Here is a 15,148-nt window from a genome sequence, read left to right as displayed (position 1 = left end):
ATATCGACTCATGACGTCAGTCGATTCATATCGACCTATATCGACTCATGACGTCAGTCGATTCATATCGATTGATATCGCTTCATATCGATTGATATCGATTCATATCGATTGATATCGATTCATATCGATTGATATCGATTCATATCGATTCATATCGATTCATATCGATTGATATCGATTCATATCGACTTATATCGACTCATATCCTAATCAGATGAATTTTTTTATCCGCCCATAACGCGCCATCGCTAATCTCTACAAAAAAATGTGTTTGCAGAAATATTAATCTTTGTTCTGTTACGAAATATTATTTAAAAATTGGTCTCACAAAAAACCTAATCTTCCACTTGATGTCCGAAAAGAAAAATAATGTATCATACGCAGAATTTTTATGACTCTTTCATTATCTACATGCGTTAATTGCAGGTGGCTTATCCACGAGCCTAATGATTTAGGCGGTCAACTTAAATGGCTGGCAGATACACTGCTGGAAGCTGAAGAAAACAGCGAATTCGTTCACATTATCACCCACGTACCCTCGGGGAGTTCCGACCAGCAGAGCACCTGGAGTCGAGAGTACCGGAGGATCATCAATCGATTTGCAAACATAATTACCGGACAGTTCACTGGTCACACTCACAGGGACGAGTTCAATATTTTTTATGACCCGCAGGATTTCTCCAAAATTATTAATGTCGCTTGGAATGGCGGCAGCATAACCACTTGGGCTTTTGTTAATCCTAATTACCGAACTTGCACAATCAACAGTAAAACCTACGTACGTACACAATTATTCGTAATTTCAATAATTTCAATTGATAATTAATTAATTCTGGAAATTTATGAGACTCAAAATCGTAAATTCATCAAATTTATGTAAAAAAAATGTGCAAAATAGAAATTTTGTAAATGTTTTCCATTGGGAAATCCTAGAAAATCGAATTTCACGAAAATTGCTTAAACTATAATTATTTGTTGTCACGTTTCGCGCTAATTCATATTATAAATTGAATTTATATCAATCAATCTATCATATAAATAATTTATATCAACGAATTAGTGCAAAATGTTCTAACAAATGATCAGAGTTGAAATAATTTTCCATGTTAATTAGGAAGTGGAAGACGTAGATAATTGGATGTACAATATGACAGAAGCGAATTTAACTCCTGACGAACCACCGAATTGGGTAAAATCCTATAGCTTCAAGGATGAATATGGCCTTGAAGATCTGTCTTATAACAGCATCCGTGATTTAATAATTGAACTCTCCAAAGAAGGTCCCAAGGCAACAATTTATCACAGGTAATTCATTCACTTTTACTTCTCAATCAGTCAATGAACCGATATTCACTTTTCAGACACATGAGCAAAGATGCGAAACTCGCCTGGAAACCGTGGGACTGCGATGCAAAATGTGCCCTAGAAAATGCCTGCAGAATTGTTACTAGTGCTAGCACTAATAACACGGATTGTAATTACCTTGAAAATCTCACGTCTTGAGAAAGAAAAAGGTGTAATCGTAATGCACAGTGATTCCATGAATTAATGATGCATTTTAAAATCATTAATAATATTAATAATAATATACATTTCCCATGAAAATCAAAAAATATTTAAATTGTTTTGCTGTCAGTAATTATAATTATAATTACGTAAACTAAATTGTCGTTGGGTAAATAGATTTGTTAACATTCATTAATTCTATCTGTTTTACAATATTGTTTATTATTTATTAATTTATTTATTAATCATGGTCGTGCAGGATTTTGGAATTGAGTGTTTCCGCAATTTTCTTCTGCCATCAGAGATTTTTTAGTTTTTTAAATAATTTATAGGAAGAATCCTGTTGCAGTAATTATTATCAACAAGATCGGATTCAATTTGCAATTGCAAACAATCACCTTCAGCACTTGGTTTTTTTTCATTTGGACAATTTTGATAAATGTTATTCAAGATTGAAGGAAAGGTTTCTTAATTCTATATTTTATATTACATTTATATTTAACGATTTCTATTGTTCAATTTATTGAGTTATATTATTGTTGCGAGAAATTGGATCGAACCCGGATGTTTATCCGCGTCAACCGATATAATTGGGTATCAGATTGATGATCGTAGATAATTCTTATTTTTCTACAGATATCTCGATGGAAAAGTGTAGAAATATTTTCGAACATTAAAACAGTCTAGTGATTGCACCGCATCTGACATGTATGTCTCAGCGACTTTCTTGGTTGCAATCGCAATTTTTATTGATTGCAGCCGCTCTGCTGCACTCGAAGGTAATCAAATAATCCGCCAATTAATTCCATCAAAAAATAATTGCTTATCGTTCTGAAAAATCGAAACTAAAAGCCGTTTTTCTTTTTTCAAAAATCTGAATTAGCGTTTCGGAATTGAAAGAAGGATTTCTGCAATGAGAATTATTAAAATGTTCCCAAAAGAGTTAAAAACTATTTAATTTTTTTTGCAGATGACGTGACAAATTTTTCGTATGAAATCTCCAAATTGGCGAGGACGAGAAAATCATCTACTGCTTTGGAAAAATTGATAAAAAATTTAGCACTTCCTGAAAATTGGCATGCAGATCCCAAAATTAGTATCGACGAAGTGAGCCCTCGGGTGACCTGCACAACCTGCAAGGCTTTTGCTAAAAGTATTCTTGAATTAAGACGCAATGGAACAACCGCAGAAGCTATTCAAGACACAATAATCAATCTGTGCATTCGCTTACATCTTCATACAGAAAGTGTCTGTCGTGGATCTACAAAACTCAATGCAGTAAATTTAAAAGTCTCATCACCCCTCAGCGATTCGCGAAAGCCAACGATCCACAAGAATAATTTTTTTATTTATAAAGTGCAGATGGACAGTTTCAATTTTTTTCGAAAAATGCTTTCTGCAAAAAAATTTCAAAAGTCAGAGAAAAATCCATAAATATTATAAATTTTTTATTTTTATTTCTTAATCATTTTGATTCTTAAAAATTAGAGCAACATTTTTGAATTTTTTACTCAATTTCAGTTTTTATTTATTTTTTCATCCTTAAAATTTGAATTTTTATTGAATTTCAGTTTTTTATTTTAAACGTGAAAACATCTAAATTTCTTGCGTTTTGTCATTATTTGACGATTCCCGAAATTCCAAAGTGGCGCGAAAATTTTCCCGCGTTTTTTCAATTTAAAAAAAAATCACAAAACTGTATAAATGAGAAAATGGCAGAAAATCATCGAACCGCCACAAAACTTCTTGAGCCATTAAATAACGACAAACTGATAGAAAGTTATATTTTTTACATCAATTCCATCAATAATTTGCAAAATAAAAAAAAATAGTTTAATGTGAATTTCAGCTATACGTGAATGTGAATAATTTTTAATGAAATTTATCTTTCACTTATAATTAAACAGCCAGTTTTCTTCTGGATCATCGACAACGATCCAACGGTCACAGCAAACGATTACTGTGCACTTGCCCTGCAGAATTCTCATTGCGTTTCAGCACCAGCTAAATTCGAATGGACAGTGGAGATTGACAGGAGTCCGCCAAAATTGCTGGATGCAACACCATCAGAGGAACACCTAAAAATAGTTCACGTCTCGGACATTCATTACGATCCCCTCTACGAACCTAATGGAAATGCCAAATGTGGTCAGCCCAATTGCTGCCGAAAAGGCCAAGGACCATCACCTGCAGGTGCACCTCCTGCTGGTTACTGGGGGGATTATCGTGTCTGCGACACACCCTGGCATGCAGTCATTGATGCTCTGGACCACATAAACAAAACTCATTCGGTAAATATGTTTATTTACTTTGTTTGCAATTTTTTATAAATAAATACCATTTGGTTGACATCTCTTCCTCAAGAATATCAAGAATTCTTTCAATTAATTATTTTTTTATTAAATTCCTCAGGATGCTGAATATATTTATTATACAGGTGACATCGTCGATCACGGAGAATGGGAAACAACTCGTGAAGGAAATATAAAAATAATACAAGATGTATTTAAAAAAATTAAAACGACCTTCAAAGACACTCCGGTGTTTCCAATAATCGGAAATCACGAGGCGAATCCTTTGAATTTGTAAGGATCCGTTATTTAACTTATGATTTTTGACAATTTATTAATTGACTTCGTGTTTTTAGATTTGCCTCTGCAAAAGTTGATGATGACAAAGTGTCAACCAAATGGCTGTACGAATTATTAGCTGACATCTGGATAAATTATGGCTGGCTTCCAGAATCCACCAGGAGTTCAATCCTCCAGGGGGGATTTTACACACTTTCTCCCAGGAAAGGATTTCGAATTATTGCCCTCAATAATAATGTGGCGTACACGTATAACTGGTAAAATATATATATTAATTAAAGTATATATTATATTATATTATATATATATATTAATTAAAGTATATCATATGTATTAAACCGATTCATTTCTTAAGAAATTTTTTTTTTCATTTGATTTTTCTTAAAAAAGTATATGAATATATATAGATATATATATATATATATATATATATATATAACAAACAACAAACAACAATAATGAATCAAAAAGATAATGACAATCAATCAACTTTCAGATAAAAATTACAATCTTTCCCTGAAGATCTTCCAAAAACTCGAGACCAATAGCGATTAAAATACATAACTAATCTTTAGATTAAGATTAATTAATCTTCTCGTGCTGATGACTCAGGTGGCTAATCTACGAGCCAAAGGATCTGGGAGGTCAACTCAAATGGCTGGCGAATACTTTGCTCGAGGCTGAAAAGAACAAAGAGTTCGTCCACATTTTGGTTCACGTGCCCTCGGGCAATCATGACCAGCAGAACACGTGGAGTCGAGAGTATCGAAAGATTATAAATCGATTCTCCCACATTATTGCTGGACAATTCAACGGTCACACTCACAGTGATGAGTTCAATATTTTTTATGAACCCAGAAACTTCAGCAATATTATCAACATCGCCTGGAATGGGGGCAGCATAACCACTTGGTCATACGTTAATCCCAATTACAGAACTTACACAGTAAATGGGAAAACCTACGTGAGTCCCAGATTTATTTTCTTCAAGAATTATGAAACAGTCCCATAATTTCAGTTTTACCACTTGATTTTTCCTCTTGATATTGAATATTTATTAATTACAGAAAATATTTCAATGCAGAATTTCTCTCTTTAGTTCTAGGGAATAAGTTTTGAATGATGAGAATTGAATTAAATTAAAAAATCAATTAAAAATTAACTGAAACCAACATTTTGGAATAATCAATAAAAATAAAAATCATTGATAATTCATTAATAATTAAGAGAACATTTGCAAGAAAGGGCATAATATTTTATCAGCAGTTCTGTGAGACTTTAGGAGTGGAATAGAAGTCGAATTTTTGCATTTTGCTCTCTTATTTGATGGAAATTGATGTATTTTCCTTTTTGGATTAATGAAGAATGTTTTTCTGGATATCTAGGACGTGGAGGACGCAGATAATTGGATGTACAATCTCACAGAAGCCAATTTGACCCCTGAAAAGCGGCCTAACTGGGTGAAATCGTATTCATTCAAAGAAGAATATGGACTAAAAGATTTATCCAAAAGAAGCATAAGTGATTTGGTCGTTGAATTATCCAAGAAAGGCCCAAAATCGACGGCTTATCACAGGTAAAAGATAAATAAAATCAATCAATCGATCAATTGCATATTTTTTTGTTTCCAGGCACATGGCGAAAGATGCGAAAATAAAAGGAAATTCCTGGAACTGTGATAAAAAATGTGCCATCAAGAATGTGTGCAAAATAGTCACTAGCGTTAATAACAATAATGCTGATTGTAATTACATCAAAGGACTGAAGCCTTAAAAGATATGTAGAGTAATCATTACAATCAATTTAGTCTGATGCGGATTGACTCTACAATTTAGTGCGCAAGCCAACAATTCCCGAAATTACGATTTCTATGAGAAATAATCGAAGAAAAATGTTAACTTTTATATTTTTAAATTTATTTTTCACTCTACAATCAACGACTGAATTGGAGTTCGTTAACACTTCATTAATATGAGCTTTTAATTTATTTAATTGATTGATTCTGTATGGATAAACTTATAAAAAAATACGATTTCAATTCGATCTATTGCATTTCTAATAACTATAATTATCCATATGTACAAGGGAGACTCAATCGTCTGTCGAGGGAGAGCTAATACTAAAAAATCATATCTACAATTGATTCTGTAATAGATTTTTGTAATTCACCCACTTGATATTTCTCTTCGAAATCAACTGTTCGAATGGTATTTTATCCAACATAATCATCTGGAAAAGAATAAAATCAATGAGTGAAAAGGTTTGAGTTGAAATTTTATAAGAAAGCTGATTGATTCACCGTTTTGCGAACGTAAATGACTAATTTCTCGACGATCTCAGGGTCGTTACACTCTGATTGTAGAAACCTTCTCCAAATGGCCCCAGCCAGGACTTTGTCACTGCCCAGGAGACCCTCGTCGTATCCAATTATTGCTGCATTGAACTGGTATCCCAATTGCTTCATATGATCCTTCACCACTGTTTCTTTAACATTCTGTAAATAATAATTACTTCATAATCATCAATTGCTCAAAATTCCAGGATAGGATCTCATTTATAACATGAAAATATCAAATAATTTGTCTCTACATCCTATAAACTGTGATTTTAATGATTAACAATTGTTTAAAAAACTAAAAAAAAGTAGAAGACCCTGACAATTTATAAAAAATGTAAAAGCCATGATGATTCAATAGAAACAATCGAAAGAGGATAATGGTAAATTTTTCAGCAGAGTGAATTGGATAAATTAATTGAAAAAAATTTGCATCTTACACCGAGTTGTTTCTTCCTCACATTTGCGTCTTCCCACATTGCTTCAACGATATACTTCCTCGACTCCTGTCCTCTTATTCCGTCGTTCATCACTTTTACCATCAGCATCCACACGTGGAGCTCTGTCACCAGAAACCAGGAAAAGAATGTGTCTGCCATTCTGAACTCTATACCAATTATTTAAAAAATAAATATCTTTAGAATATTTATCAAGGATATCACGAAATTATAATATTATAATCAAGAATTATCTTGTCTCGATTAAAACGTATAAGAATTGACAAGAAAATTTATTATTCATCAAAGGATAATTAAGACTAGAAAAATTAATTCAAATCGAATTAATTAAAATGGAATGAATTGAGAGAAATAAGTGCGCGTTAATAATTCCAAAGACAAAAGTGAATTGAATAATTACCTAAATATATAATGCAAGAATATAAAACGATATTTTTTTTCAAATTATTGGATTGTTATCAATTATTATTATTTGATTCAAGAATTGATTGTTTTCCAGAAGCCATTCGTATTTTGATTTTGAAAAAGGACTAGAAAGTAATATAACATAAATTCCACTAGATTCTTTGAGGATTAAAAATCAGTTAAATTATTTCACCTTTTAAAAATCCCAGATAATCGATTTCATCCATAGCATCTCTGTATACGCACCATGCGAGGGGTCTCAGTTTCTGGAAAAAAGGAGAAGGAAATTATTTTCTAGAGTTAGAACTAGAGTATTTAAGGATCGTTTTAAAAATTTGGAGAGTAAAAATCAAAAGACGAATACATTGGATGATGATGAATGAGTGAAAGGAATACTTACATACTTCTTGATCAAAAAGAATTTCAATTTTTCCCAATTTCTAGAGACGACCCCTTGTTCATTTTCGATTGCAGCCGTGGAAAAAACTGTAGGTGTCGTGCTGATTTCTTTGAAATGTCGTGAGGACAGGCCGGATGATGGAATCTGACACCTGGACAGAGATCCAACATTTACTGCGAGCTCCGGTCTAGCTCCTAAACTCCTGACCACAACCTGAGAACATGAGCAAACGGAATTGAAGCAGTGAAAATAATTTGAAATTATATCCAAAGACTTTCTAGATTCAAATATTTCTCATGACGAAATTGCCAAAAGAATTACATAATTAGGTTATTGCATTAATTATTATTTCATCAGCCCTGGGAATCTGTCACAATAATATAAATAAATAAATTTACAATTTACAATCTTCCAAGGATAATTGTTAAAATATTGCACTGACCCTTTGGTATTCAAATATTTAATATTAAAATTCAAAATTCTCTCCGTAATCTAATAAAACTAAAAATTAGAATTGAATTACATAATGAAAATAAACAGGAATCCATGAGTCATGTAAATATACCTTTCAATAGTTATTAATAAAAGATCCGTAACTCAATACGAAATATTTAATAATTTTCAGAATTCTCGTGTTTCTGCTGCTTCCAAATGATTAATCAAATCAAAATCAAAATTGAATTTATCATCTTTTCCCCAAGACTGTATCCAGCAGTCCTTCTGAAGACAACTAACCAACAATTCCCTAAATCTCATCATTCCCCCCAATGAATTAAAAAACCGACTCCACCCCATCAAAAATAAAACCGAATATTGAAATCCCACGTGAAAAAATCTCCAGGAACCCCTGTCCCCTCACGACCCCAAAAACCGATTGATTCCTAGATGATCATCTGGAGTCCCTGAGAAAATCCGGCATCTCCAACTGCTCCAGGGGTGAACTCCTCCAGACATCTTCAACATCTGCCCCAACCTCTGCTGCAACTCATCCCCAAGATCCAACAATCCATCAATACCATCAGGAAGAAATAACAGCCCCAAGAAATTCCAGGGTATCTTCACAGGTTAACACCTGGTGAACTCTGAATAACTCACCCTGACTGATGACAACCTGTGCATCCAACTCATCCTGTCAACTCAAATCTCCAAGTGTCACACCAAAATCAGCCCTGATCTCCAGAATTCGTCAGACTCTCTCCATGAGCATCAGCGAGCATTCAGAAATATTGAGAAATTACGAACGCAAAATTTCCACTTTTCCACCAAACGGCGAACTCTCGAACTTAACCATCGAAATAAAAAAAAACATGGAGGACACCCGGTGGTCTTGAGTGGGGCCTCAATACACTTCACCAAGCACATTTCAGTTATTAATTTCTTCCAATAAATTCATCTCCATCCACACCAAATCATCATAAACGGTAAAAACAATAATTATTTATTTATTAACCCAGTCATAAATTTCCCCCATTAATTGATTGACTCATTAAACCGAGGAGAGACCTGGCCTTGCCTTTTCCCCATTCGATATAATTCTGGCCCAGTACTAGATATTGCTCCTTTATTCATCACCCAAAAAATAATTACCCCCTCAACTCCCCGAAATGATATCCATATTTATTAACACTCCATTAACAAAAGTTATTATTTTTTTCTTCACAGCACGATTATTCCACGTTTTGTCCATAGAGAAAAAATTGCAACACATTTCGAGTACTTTGGGTACCTAAATCAAGTACTTGAGTTGTTGATTGGAGGTCATGGGTTGAGTCTTTTTATCATTTTTATTTTATCAGTGGAATTGAAGGAATTTTTGAAAATTTTTCGACTTGGGGTTTTCCAAGTTTTGAGAGCATCAATGATTACTTATTTTTTCTCCTCGATTTTCTCTGGGTTTTAAGGTTTAGTTTCTGAGTCATGAGCTCGTGGTCCCAGGAGTCATTGATGTCGAGGCAATTAAGGCTTTCGGGGATAATGAGTATTACAGGGGCTTCTGTTGCTTCTGTTTTCCTTGAGATGATTTTTATTGATTGTTGATGGTGGAAGTGTGGGGGGATTTATTATTTCATTTTATCTGATTGCAGGGCATCAGCACGATGAAGGCCAAGAGTAAGAGTAAGAGGAATGTACGTAAATTCGGTAGATTGAAGATCAATCAGAAAGAGGAACCACCCAGCAATGATGATAGCATTGATTTGTCCAATTTACGTAAGCCTATTCCAACGAGTTTGTCGAGTTTACGACAAGTGGCTAAGCTGTTTGATACCGGAAATAATGAAGTTAAATCGATACTTGATTATGAGTGTGAAGTCATTTATGAATGTAGAATCTGCAGGAGTTTGTTCAGGAGTTTGGCGAATTTTATATCCCACAAGAGGGTTTACTGCAGGGTTAAATTCGATATTTCTACGGATAAGAGCGCCATCGATCCGCCTGGAATGGTAAGAATATCACTCAGAAATCCTCATTATCTGCTATTTTTTACACTGACGATTTATAGAGCAATTGGGAGCATTAATTTCGGTATTTGCTAGGCTTGAGTTAACTAGGGAGGGGAGAGGCGACATTTTGGAAGGAGAAGGCGTGGGATAGAATATTTACAAACTTATAGTTATTCTGGCTTTTCTCCATATTTGGAAAGTATGATTTTTTCTAGAGTTCAAATTATTTGGTACTCATTAGTGTTATCAATTATTGAATAATTCGAGATATTAATGATGATTAGGATTTTTTTTTGTTGAATATTTGAGATTATTAATCCTTTTGTCGGGTCTGGCTTTCTGGAAGGTTCGACGAGTCTAGTGTAATGGGTAATAATGTAATTAAAAAATGTAATTGAGTAATCCTTGAATATTCGATATTAAAAGTTTTATATGCCCCCCCAATCCCTCATTGTTTAAATAATTTGGTATTCAATTAGATGTTGTCAGTCAGTTGTCACAAGTTTTTTTTTAGTGTACTAATGACCTCTACGATTGTGTAGTATATATTTTTTTTTAATACTCTGGGTGGAATTATTTTCATTGGACTCAGATCAGATTTTCAGATGAAATTGTTACAGGCAGGAATAATTTTCCTCGTTTAATCTTCTAGTAAATTTTATAAAACGTCGAGTCATTCTGGAAACGACTAGGTATAGAAAATAAATCAAGACTGCTTGTTGTAAATTTCAATAGATATCTCTAGAATCTCCATTGAATGCCATGGAATTCATGAAAACAATAATTTTTTGTTTCTTTCATTCATTCATTTAATGAATAATTTTCTGAACTGAAATTACTCATTTCAATTGATCGGTTTAAAATAATTGTAATAATTCCTTGGGGTTTAAAAAACATTCTGCAAAAAGAAAAATCTCAATCGAAGGAAAATTAACTTTTTCTTCTATATATGGGATGAAATCGATTCTAATAATTATTTTTTAATTATTGAAAAGTTTTCCAATTGTTCTAGAAACTTTCGCATTTCACCATGACCTCTCCGCAATATTTTCAGGAACATCATAGAAAATAATTTATCTAAAATGTCACTCTTCATTAATAATTAATTTACCATTTAGTTGAACGATTTTCTGATTAATAAAATATTATTCAACATTTTATCCAATTTTGTTGAAATTAATTCGTGAAATAAATAATAACCGAAAAAATGTCATTTTCAGCCAATTCTCATTCCCAACATCGCGAACCCATCAACCTCGGACACCGAATCCAAGGAGAACTGCCGGAATGATCGTTCCTCCAGGAATCAGCCCCCAGATCCTGTCCCTCGTAAAGACCTGACCTCAGTGGTGGCAATGCTCCAAAAACGAAAAACGGAGGAGAATTTAGGTGCTCCACGAGCTTCACCACCCCTCCGTATAATCGCAGACACAGAACAGGTCCTGCTGGAGGTGCTGGACTCAAATCCTGTGGCCTATCAGACAGTCCTAGAGCCAACGCACACAGAAATTGACTCCACAGATCTAATGAAAGCTCAAGCAAACGAAGTACAAAATATTCTGAGTCGTAACACAGCGGTTCTCGGTCCGGATGGTCAACTGATCGAAGTGAGTCATCTGGAGAAATCAGATAGTCCTCTGCAGTTTCTGGATAACCCTGAGGACTCATTGTCCTCCACTTCCTCAGCTGAGACAAATCTCATCTGCTCACTGTGCGATGCCAAATTCGCTACCAAGAAAACCCTGACATTTCACATGAAATCACTGCACACACCTCACCGCATGGTGTATCCATGTCCCTGTTGCGAGAGTCTCTTCACGAATCCCTGGGGTGTCTATCGTCATCTGTACAAGATCCACAGGAAGAGCAACGAGCAGGTGAGAAAATTGAGGGCACAGATACAGGAAAAAGCTTACAGAACTGAATCAACACGTGCTCAGGACATTGAAAAAGACTGTGCTAATAGCAAATTAAATAACAATCACGAGCCAATGATTAATGAGACAGAAGAGTGGATGGCACATCTGGAGAGTGATGGGGAGTTGCAGAGGTGTGGTGGATGTGGAAAAAGATTTGACAGGAAAGCTGCACTTTTATCGCACTCGCAAATCTGTCAGAAGAGAATTGCAGCGTGCAGTGATGGTGCTGCAAGACTCAAGAGACAGCAAAAGTCATCGGAAATTGTACTCGAGACCTCGACATTGACACCTCTCACCACTAGAGTGTCAATACCTGAGGGGAGTATTTCTGTCAAGGATATCATTCCGAAGGTGGTGAAGGATAGCCAGAAGGAGGAGGTCGTCAGGCTGCCTAATCTGTCATCAGCTGTGACCCTGACTAGACTTGGACAGGAGCCAGAGATTGGTATCAGGGTGGAAGGGATCAGCACCTTGAGCAAGGACGCTTGGGAGAAAATGGGAGGTGATGGAGCTGAAGACCTCGAGGGAACCATTGAGTCCGGCATTGGGGATTTTCAGAATGGAGTCAAGGTGGAGAAGAGGGACGATGAGGAGGAGATGGATGATGATCCTGAGATCATCTTTACGAAGATCGAGAAGATCAAGGGTGCTGTGGGGAATAGTGTCACGGGGAAGAGGAGGAAGAGAGTGGCGCAGACAGAGAGACGAAATTCTCATTCTTCATTGCTCAAACGCAGCAGAACTTCATCGTTGAAGGAGACATCCGAGTCAGGGCGTCCTGTCTCCAGTCGTGTCAAAGCCATTGAACACAGAATAGCAACAATTGCAGATCTACCAAAACTGCATTGTCTTCCCTGTAACAAAAAATTCTCCAGTATGGCTCATCTCCGTAGGCACATGGCAATTCATATCAATTGGAATCGATATCGATGCAAGGTCTGTGGATTCAAATGCTATGAGAAAGTCGACTGCGTTGCTCACTGCAATATGGCTCATGATGCCAAGAATAATCGCATCGCTATCGCTGGAATGATGACGGAAATTCAAATCGATGAAAGTACTCTGTGTAATGCTGCTGGTCGGAGTCTATTGAAGAAACAGAATAAGGAAGCTGCTTATCTTGAAGTTATAGATGTTACCAAGGCTAATACCACTTCTCATGATATTGCTAATGCCAATGAGGAGATGGACTGCATACAGAACGGTAAATTATATTATTTTTAATTGCTTTAGTACAATTTTAGGGAAGAATCACTCTGAAAAATTTAGTCCTGCTAAATAATCCTGAGATTTTTTCTACGAACCTATTGGTATTGAAGTCGATTTTAAAAAATTGGGATTACTCTGAATTAAATACTTTAAATTCCCAATGTTTTGAAGTCATTGTTAGAAATTGTTGAGAAATTTAAACTTATTGACTTTATTAATTACAATTATCTGGATATAATTATTTATGATATTTATGATAACTAGTCTTTGTTTTGGGATTTGAGGGCCATTTTTCTGATTTTTCATGTCAAATTTTGTTTTCGTGTCAAGTTTTTCCCCTGGGATTATTTGAATTATTTGGATTATTTGAATTGCAGGTGACGTGAACTCGTCGAAGAAAACTCTTGATTCGGATTTGGATGACCGCGCAGAAGACTCATCTGACCGTTCGAAAAGGGTAAAACTGGACGAAGACCCAGAGCTCCGGAGAATGGTGATGGAGGTGATCTTCGGTTCGTCAGAGAGTTCCTCATCCCCGAGTGACCAATCCCTCAGCAGTGCAAACACTCCAAAACCCATGGAGCATGAACCAATTGATCAGCGAAGTACCTCATCAAGTCCTACATCAATTGACCTCCTGAATCAATCACCGAAGACCACAGAATCACCGAAAAATGAGGACAAAGTGCAAAGACCAACGCGAATTCGATCAAAAGTCATCGATAAAGATTTCATCTATGATCTGGATGCTGTACTGATGCAGGAGCCAGTGATGATGAAGGAAAACAGTAATGAAACTGCTCTCAAATCCTCAAATGATAAAAAACGTAATTCAATTGAGGTGAATGATTTCAAAGGTGGTGATGATCTCACTGTCGTCGTCTACACGAGTGATGAAGTTGATAATAAATTGCAGGAGATACCCAAGACCAATATCATCGTCTGTGACAAGTAAATTCTGATAATCGGAGGCCTGAAATTTTATTTGTCTCTCATTGAAAAATTTACATGTAAAATTATGAATATCGATATTTTTTTTTTTCGCTTATTCGAATGATTTATTCCATTTTTCGTTGTAACTTTTCTCTTTTCATCGTTTATCTCGTTCGGTTTTGCAAGGATCATACAATATGATTGACAGTATTTATCCAATTTATTCATTGGGACGTTCAACAAACACATGACTGTGTTTTATATGATGATGAATTATAATTATCCATGTACAAGGGACAGTGTTGATATTGTATTGCTATTTTTTGTCCCGTTGTATATACAATGGAGGAACATTGATCGATTGTACGTGAATGTATTCTAAGGGAAATAAAATTTAAAAATCAGTTGAACCGTTGGATTTTTGTCAGGTGGTGAATCCTCCAAGGAATCCTCAGGTTTTCTAGATCTCTCTGCAATAAACAACTCCATAGCCCCATATTACAATATTTTTTATTAATTAAATTGTTAATTAAGGGAAACCGTCAATTTTGTTCATGAGATTCCGTTTGTATCTTTAGTCTAGGAAATAAATTTAGTACAAAAAAAAGGAATTAATTGAGGAGTCAATCTTAATTAAAATGGAGCTGTTTAACAAATTACTGATTATTATGCAGATTCAATTGAGCTAGAGGATTTCTGTTGGATAATTTTGTTTATTTGGAATTTATTTACTCAATATTTTTTCATTTATTTCGGGAATTATTTTTGTAGAAATAAATCGGTCGAAATTTTTCAGTACAGATTTTATTCTTTTTTGTATAGAATATAATTAAATGGATAAATATTTTAAATAATAATGTCTACGTGATCTCTCGCACGTGCGTTTCCATTTTCTCGTCTCGTGGATTTGGTTTTAATTTTACGCTTACGTTCATTCGAGTTCTTCGA

At 34.9% G+C, this 15,148-nt stretch overlaps 4 protein-coding genes across 6 annotated transcripts in view; 3 read left to right on the top strand and 1 right to left on the bottom strand.

Annotated features, from left to right (window-relative positions):
* The window catches only part of LOC105266811 (sphingomyelin phosphodiesterase), a 9,541-nt gene extending 7,836 nt beyond the window's left edge, over window positions 1–1,705 (top strand). For all 3 annotated transcript variants that reach the window (XM_011305237.1, XM_011305236.1, XM_011305235.1), the window contains 3 exons: window positions 430–781; window positions 1,118–1,308; window positions 1,365–1,705. In XM_011305237.1, the coding sequence (XP_011303539.1) occupies window positions 430–781; window positions 1,118–1,308; window positions 1,365–1,506 (685 nt within the window). In that variant the 3' untranslated portion in view covers window positions 1,507–1,705. The remainder of the gene's footprint in view (window positions 1–429; window positions 782–1,117; window positions 1,309–1,364) is intronic.
* A 472-nt stretch (window positions 1,706–2,177) lies between these two features.
* Window positions 2,178–6,239, top strand: LOC105266808 (sphingomyelin phosphodiesterase). The gene is made up of 8 exons (XM_011305233.1): window positions 2,178–2,288; window positions 2,480–2,787; window positions 3,417–3,800; window positions 3,922–4,094; window positions 4,157–4,357; window positions 4,713–5,064; window positions 5,486–5,676; window positions 5,732–6,239. The coding sequence occupies exons 1-8, from the start codon at window positions 2,216–2,218 to the stop codon at window positions 5,871–5,873; spliced, it is 1,824 nt and encodes a 607-aa protein (XP_011303535.1). The 5' UTR covers window positions 2,178–2,215; the 3' UTR covers window positions 5,874–6,239.
* Window positions 5,995–8,949, bottom strand: Uqcc1 (Ubiquinol-cytochrome c reductase complex assembly factor 1). Its single transcript, XM_011305234.1, has 6 exons — window positions 8,794–8,949; window positions 7,699–7,911; window positions 7,492–7,564; window positions 6,876–7,042; window positions 6,400–6,594; window positions 5,995–6,329 (listed from the first exon to the last, which is right to left on the bottom strand). Exons 1-6 carry the CDS (start codon window positions 8,824–8,826, stop codon window positions 6,234–6,236), a joined length of 777 nt encoding a protein of 258 aa, XP_011303536.1. The 5' UTR covers window positions 8,827–8,949; the 3' UTR covers window positions 5,995–6,233.
* A 54-nt stretch (window positions 8,950–9,003) lies between these two features.
* LOC105266807 (uncharacterized) lies at window positions 9,004–14,604 on the top strand. Its single transcript, XM_011305232.1, has 4 exons — window positions 9,004–9,119; window positions 9,783–10,139; window positions 11,360–13,262; window positions 13,645–14,604. The coding sequence occupies exons 2-4, from the start codon at window positions 9,795–9,797 to the stop codon at window positions 14,220–14,222; spliced, it is 2,826 nt and encodes a 941-aa protein (XP_011303534.1). The 5' UTR covers window positions 9,004–9,119; window positions 9,783–9,794; the 3' UTR covers window positions 14,223–14,604.
* The last annotated feature ends 544 nt before the right edge of the window (window positions 14,605–15,148 follow it).

Source organism: Fopius arisanus, unplaced genomic scaffold (assembly GCF_000806365.1).
Source record: "Fopius arisanus strain USDA-PBARC FA_bdor unplaced genomic scaffold, ASM80636v1 scaffold00041, whole genome shotgun sequence".
NCBI classification, from domain to species: domain Eukaryota; kingdom Metazoa; phylum Arthropoda; class Insecta; order Hymenoptera; family Braconidae; genus Fopius; species Fopius arisanus.
This window is presented reverse-complemented; position numbering and strand designations above follow the sequence as displayed.

What these genes read in the sequence shown, in the direction of transcription:
- LOC105266808 (XM_011305233.1), top strand. Translation starts at nt 2,216, where the DNA reads ATGTATGTCTCAGCGACTTTCTTGGTTGCAATCGCAATTTTTATTGAT. An exon ending in GATCTACAAAACTCAATGCA is followed by an intron (nt 2,788 to 3,416) that starts GTAAATTTAAAA and finishes ATAATTAAACAG; the next exon opens with CCAGTTTTCTTCTGGATCAT. An exon ending in CAGTAAATGGGAAAACCTAC is followed by an intron (nt 5,065 to 5,485) that starts GTGAGTCCCAGA and finishes CTGGATATCTAG; the next exon opens with GACGTGGAGGACGCAGATAA.
- Uqcc1 (XM_011305234.1), bottom strand. Translation starts at nt 8,826, where the DNA reads ATGAGTTGGATGCACAGGTTGTCATCAGTCAGG. An exon ending in TTATCTGGGATTTTTAAAAG is followed by an intron (nt 7,043 to 7,491) that starts GTGAAATAATTT and finishes TAATTGGTATAG; the next exon opens with AGTTCAGAATGGCAGACACA. An exon ending in TCATTTACGTTCGCAAAACG is followed by an intron (nt 6,330 to 6,399) that starts GTGAATCAATCA and finishes ATTCTTTTCCAG; the next exon opens with ATGATTATGTTGGATAAAAT.
- LOC105266807 (XM_011305232.1), top strand. Translation starts at nt 9,795, where the DNA reads ATGAAGGCCAAGAGTAAGAGTAAGAGGAATGTACGTAAATTCGGTAGA. An exon ending in CCATCGATCCGCCTGGAATG is followed by an intron (nt 10,140 to 11,359) that starts GTAAGAATATCA and finishes TGTCATTTTCAG; the next exon opens with CCAATTCTCATTCCCAACAT. An exon ending in GATGGACTGCATACAGAACG is followed by an intron (nt 13,263 to 13,644) that starts GTAAATTATATT and finishes TTTGAATTGCAG; the next exon opens with GTGACGTGAACTCGTCGAAG.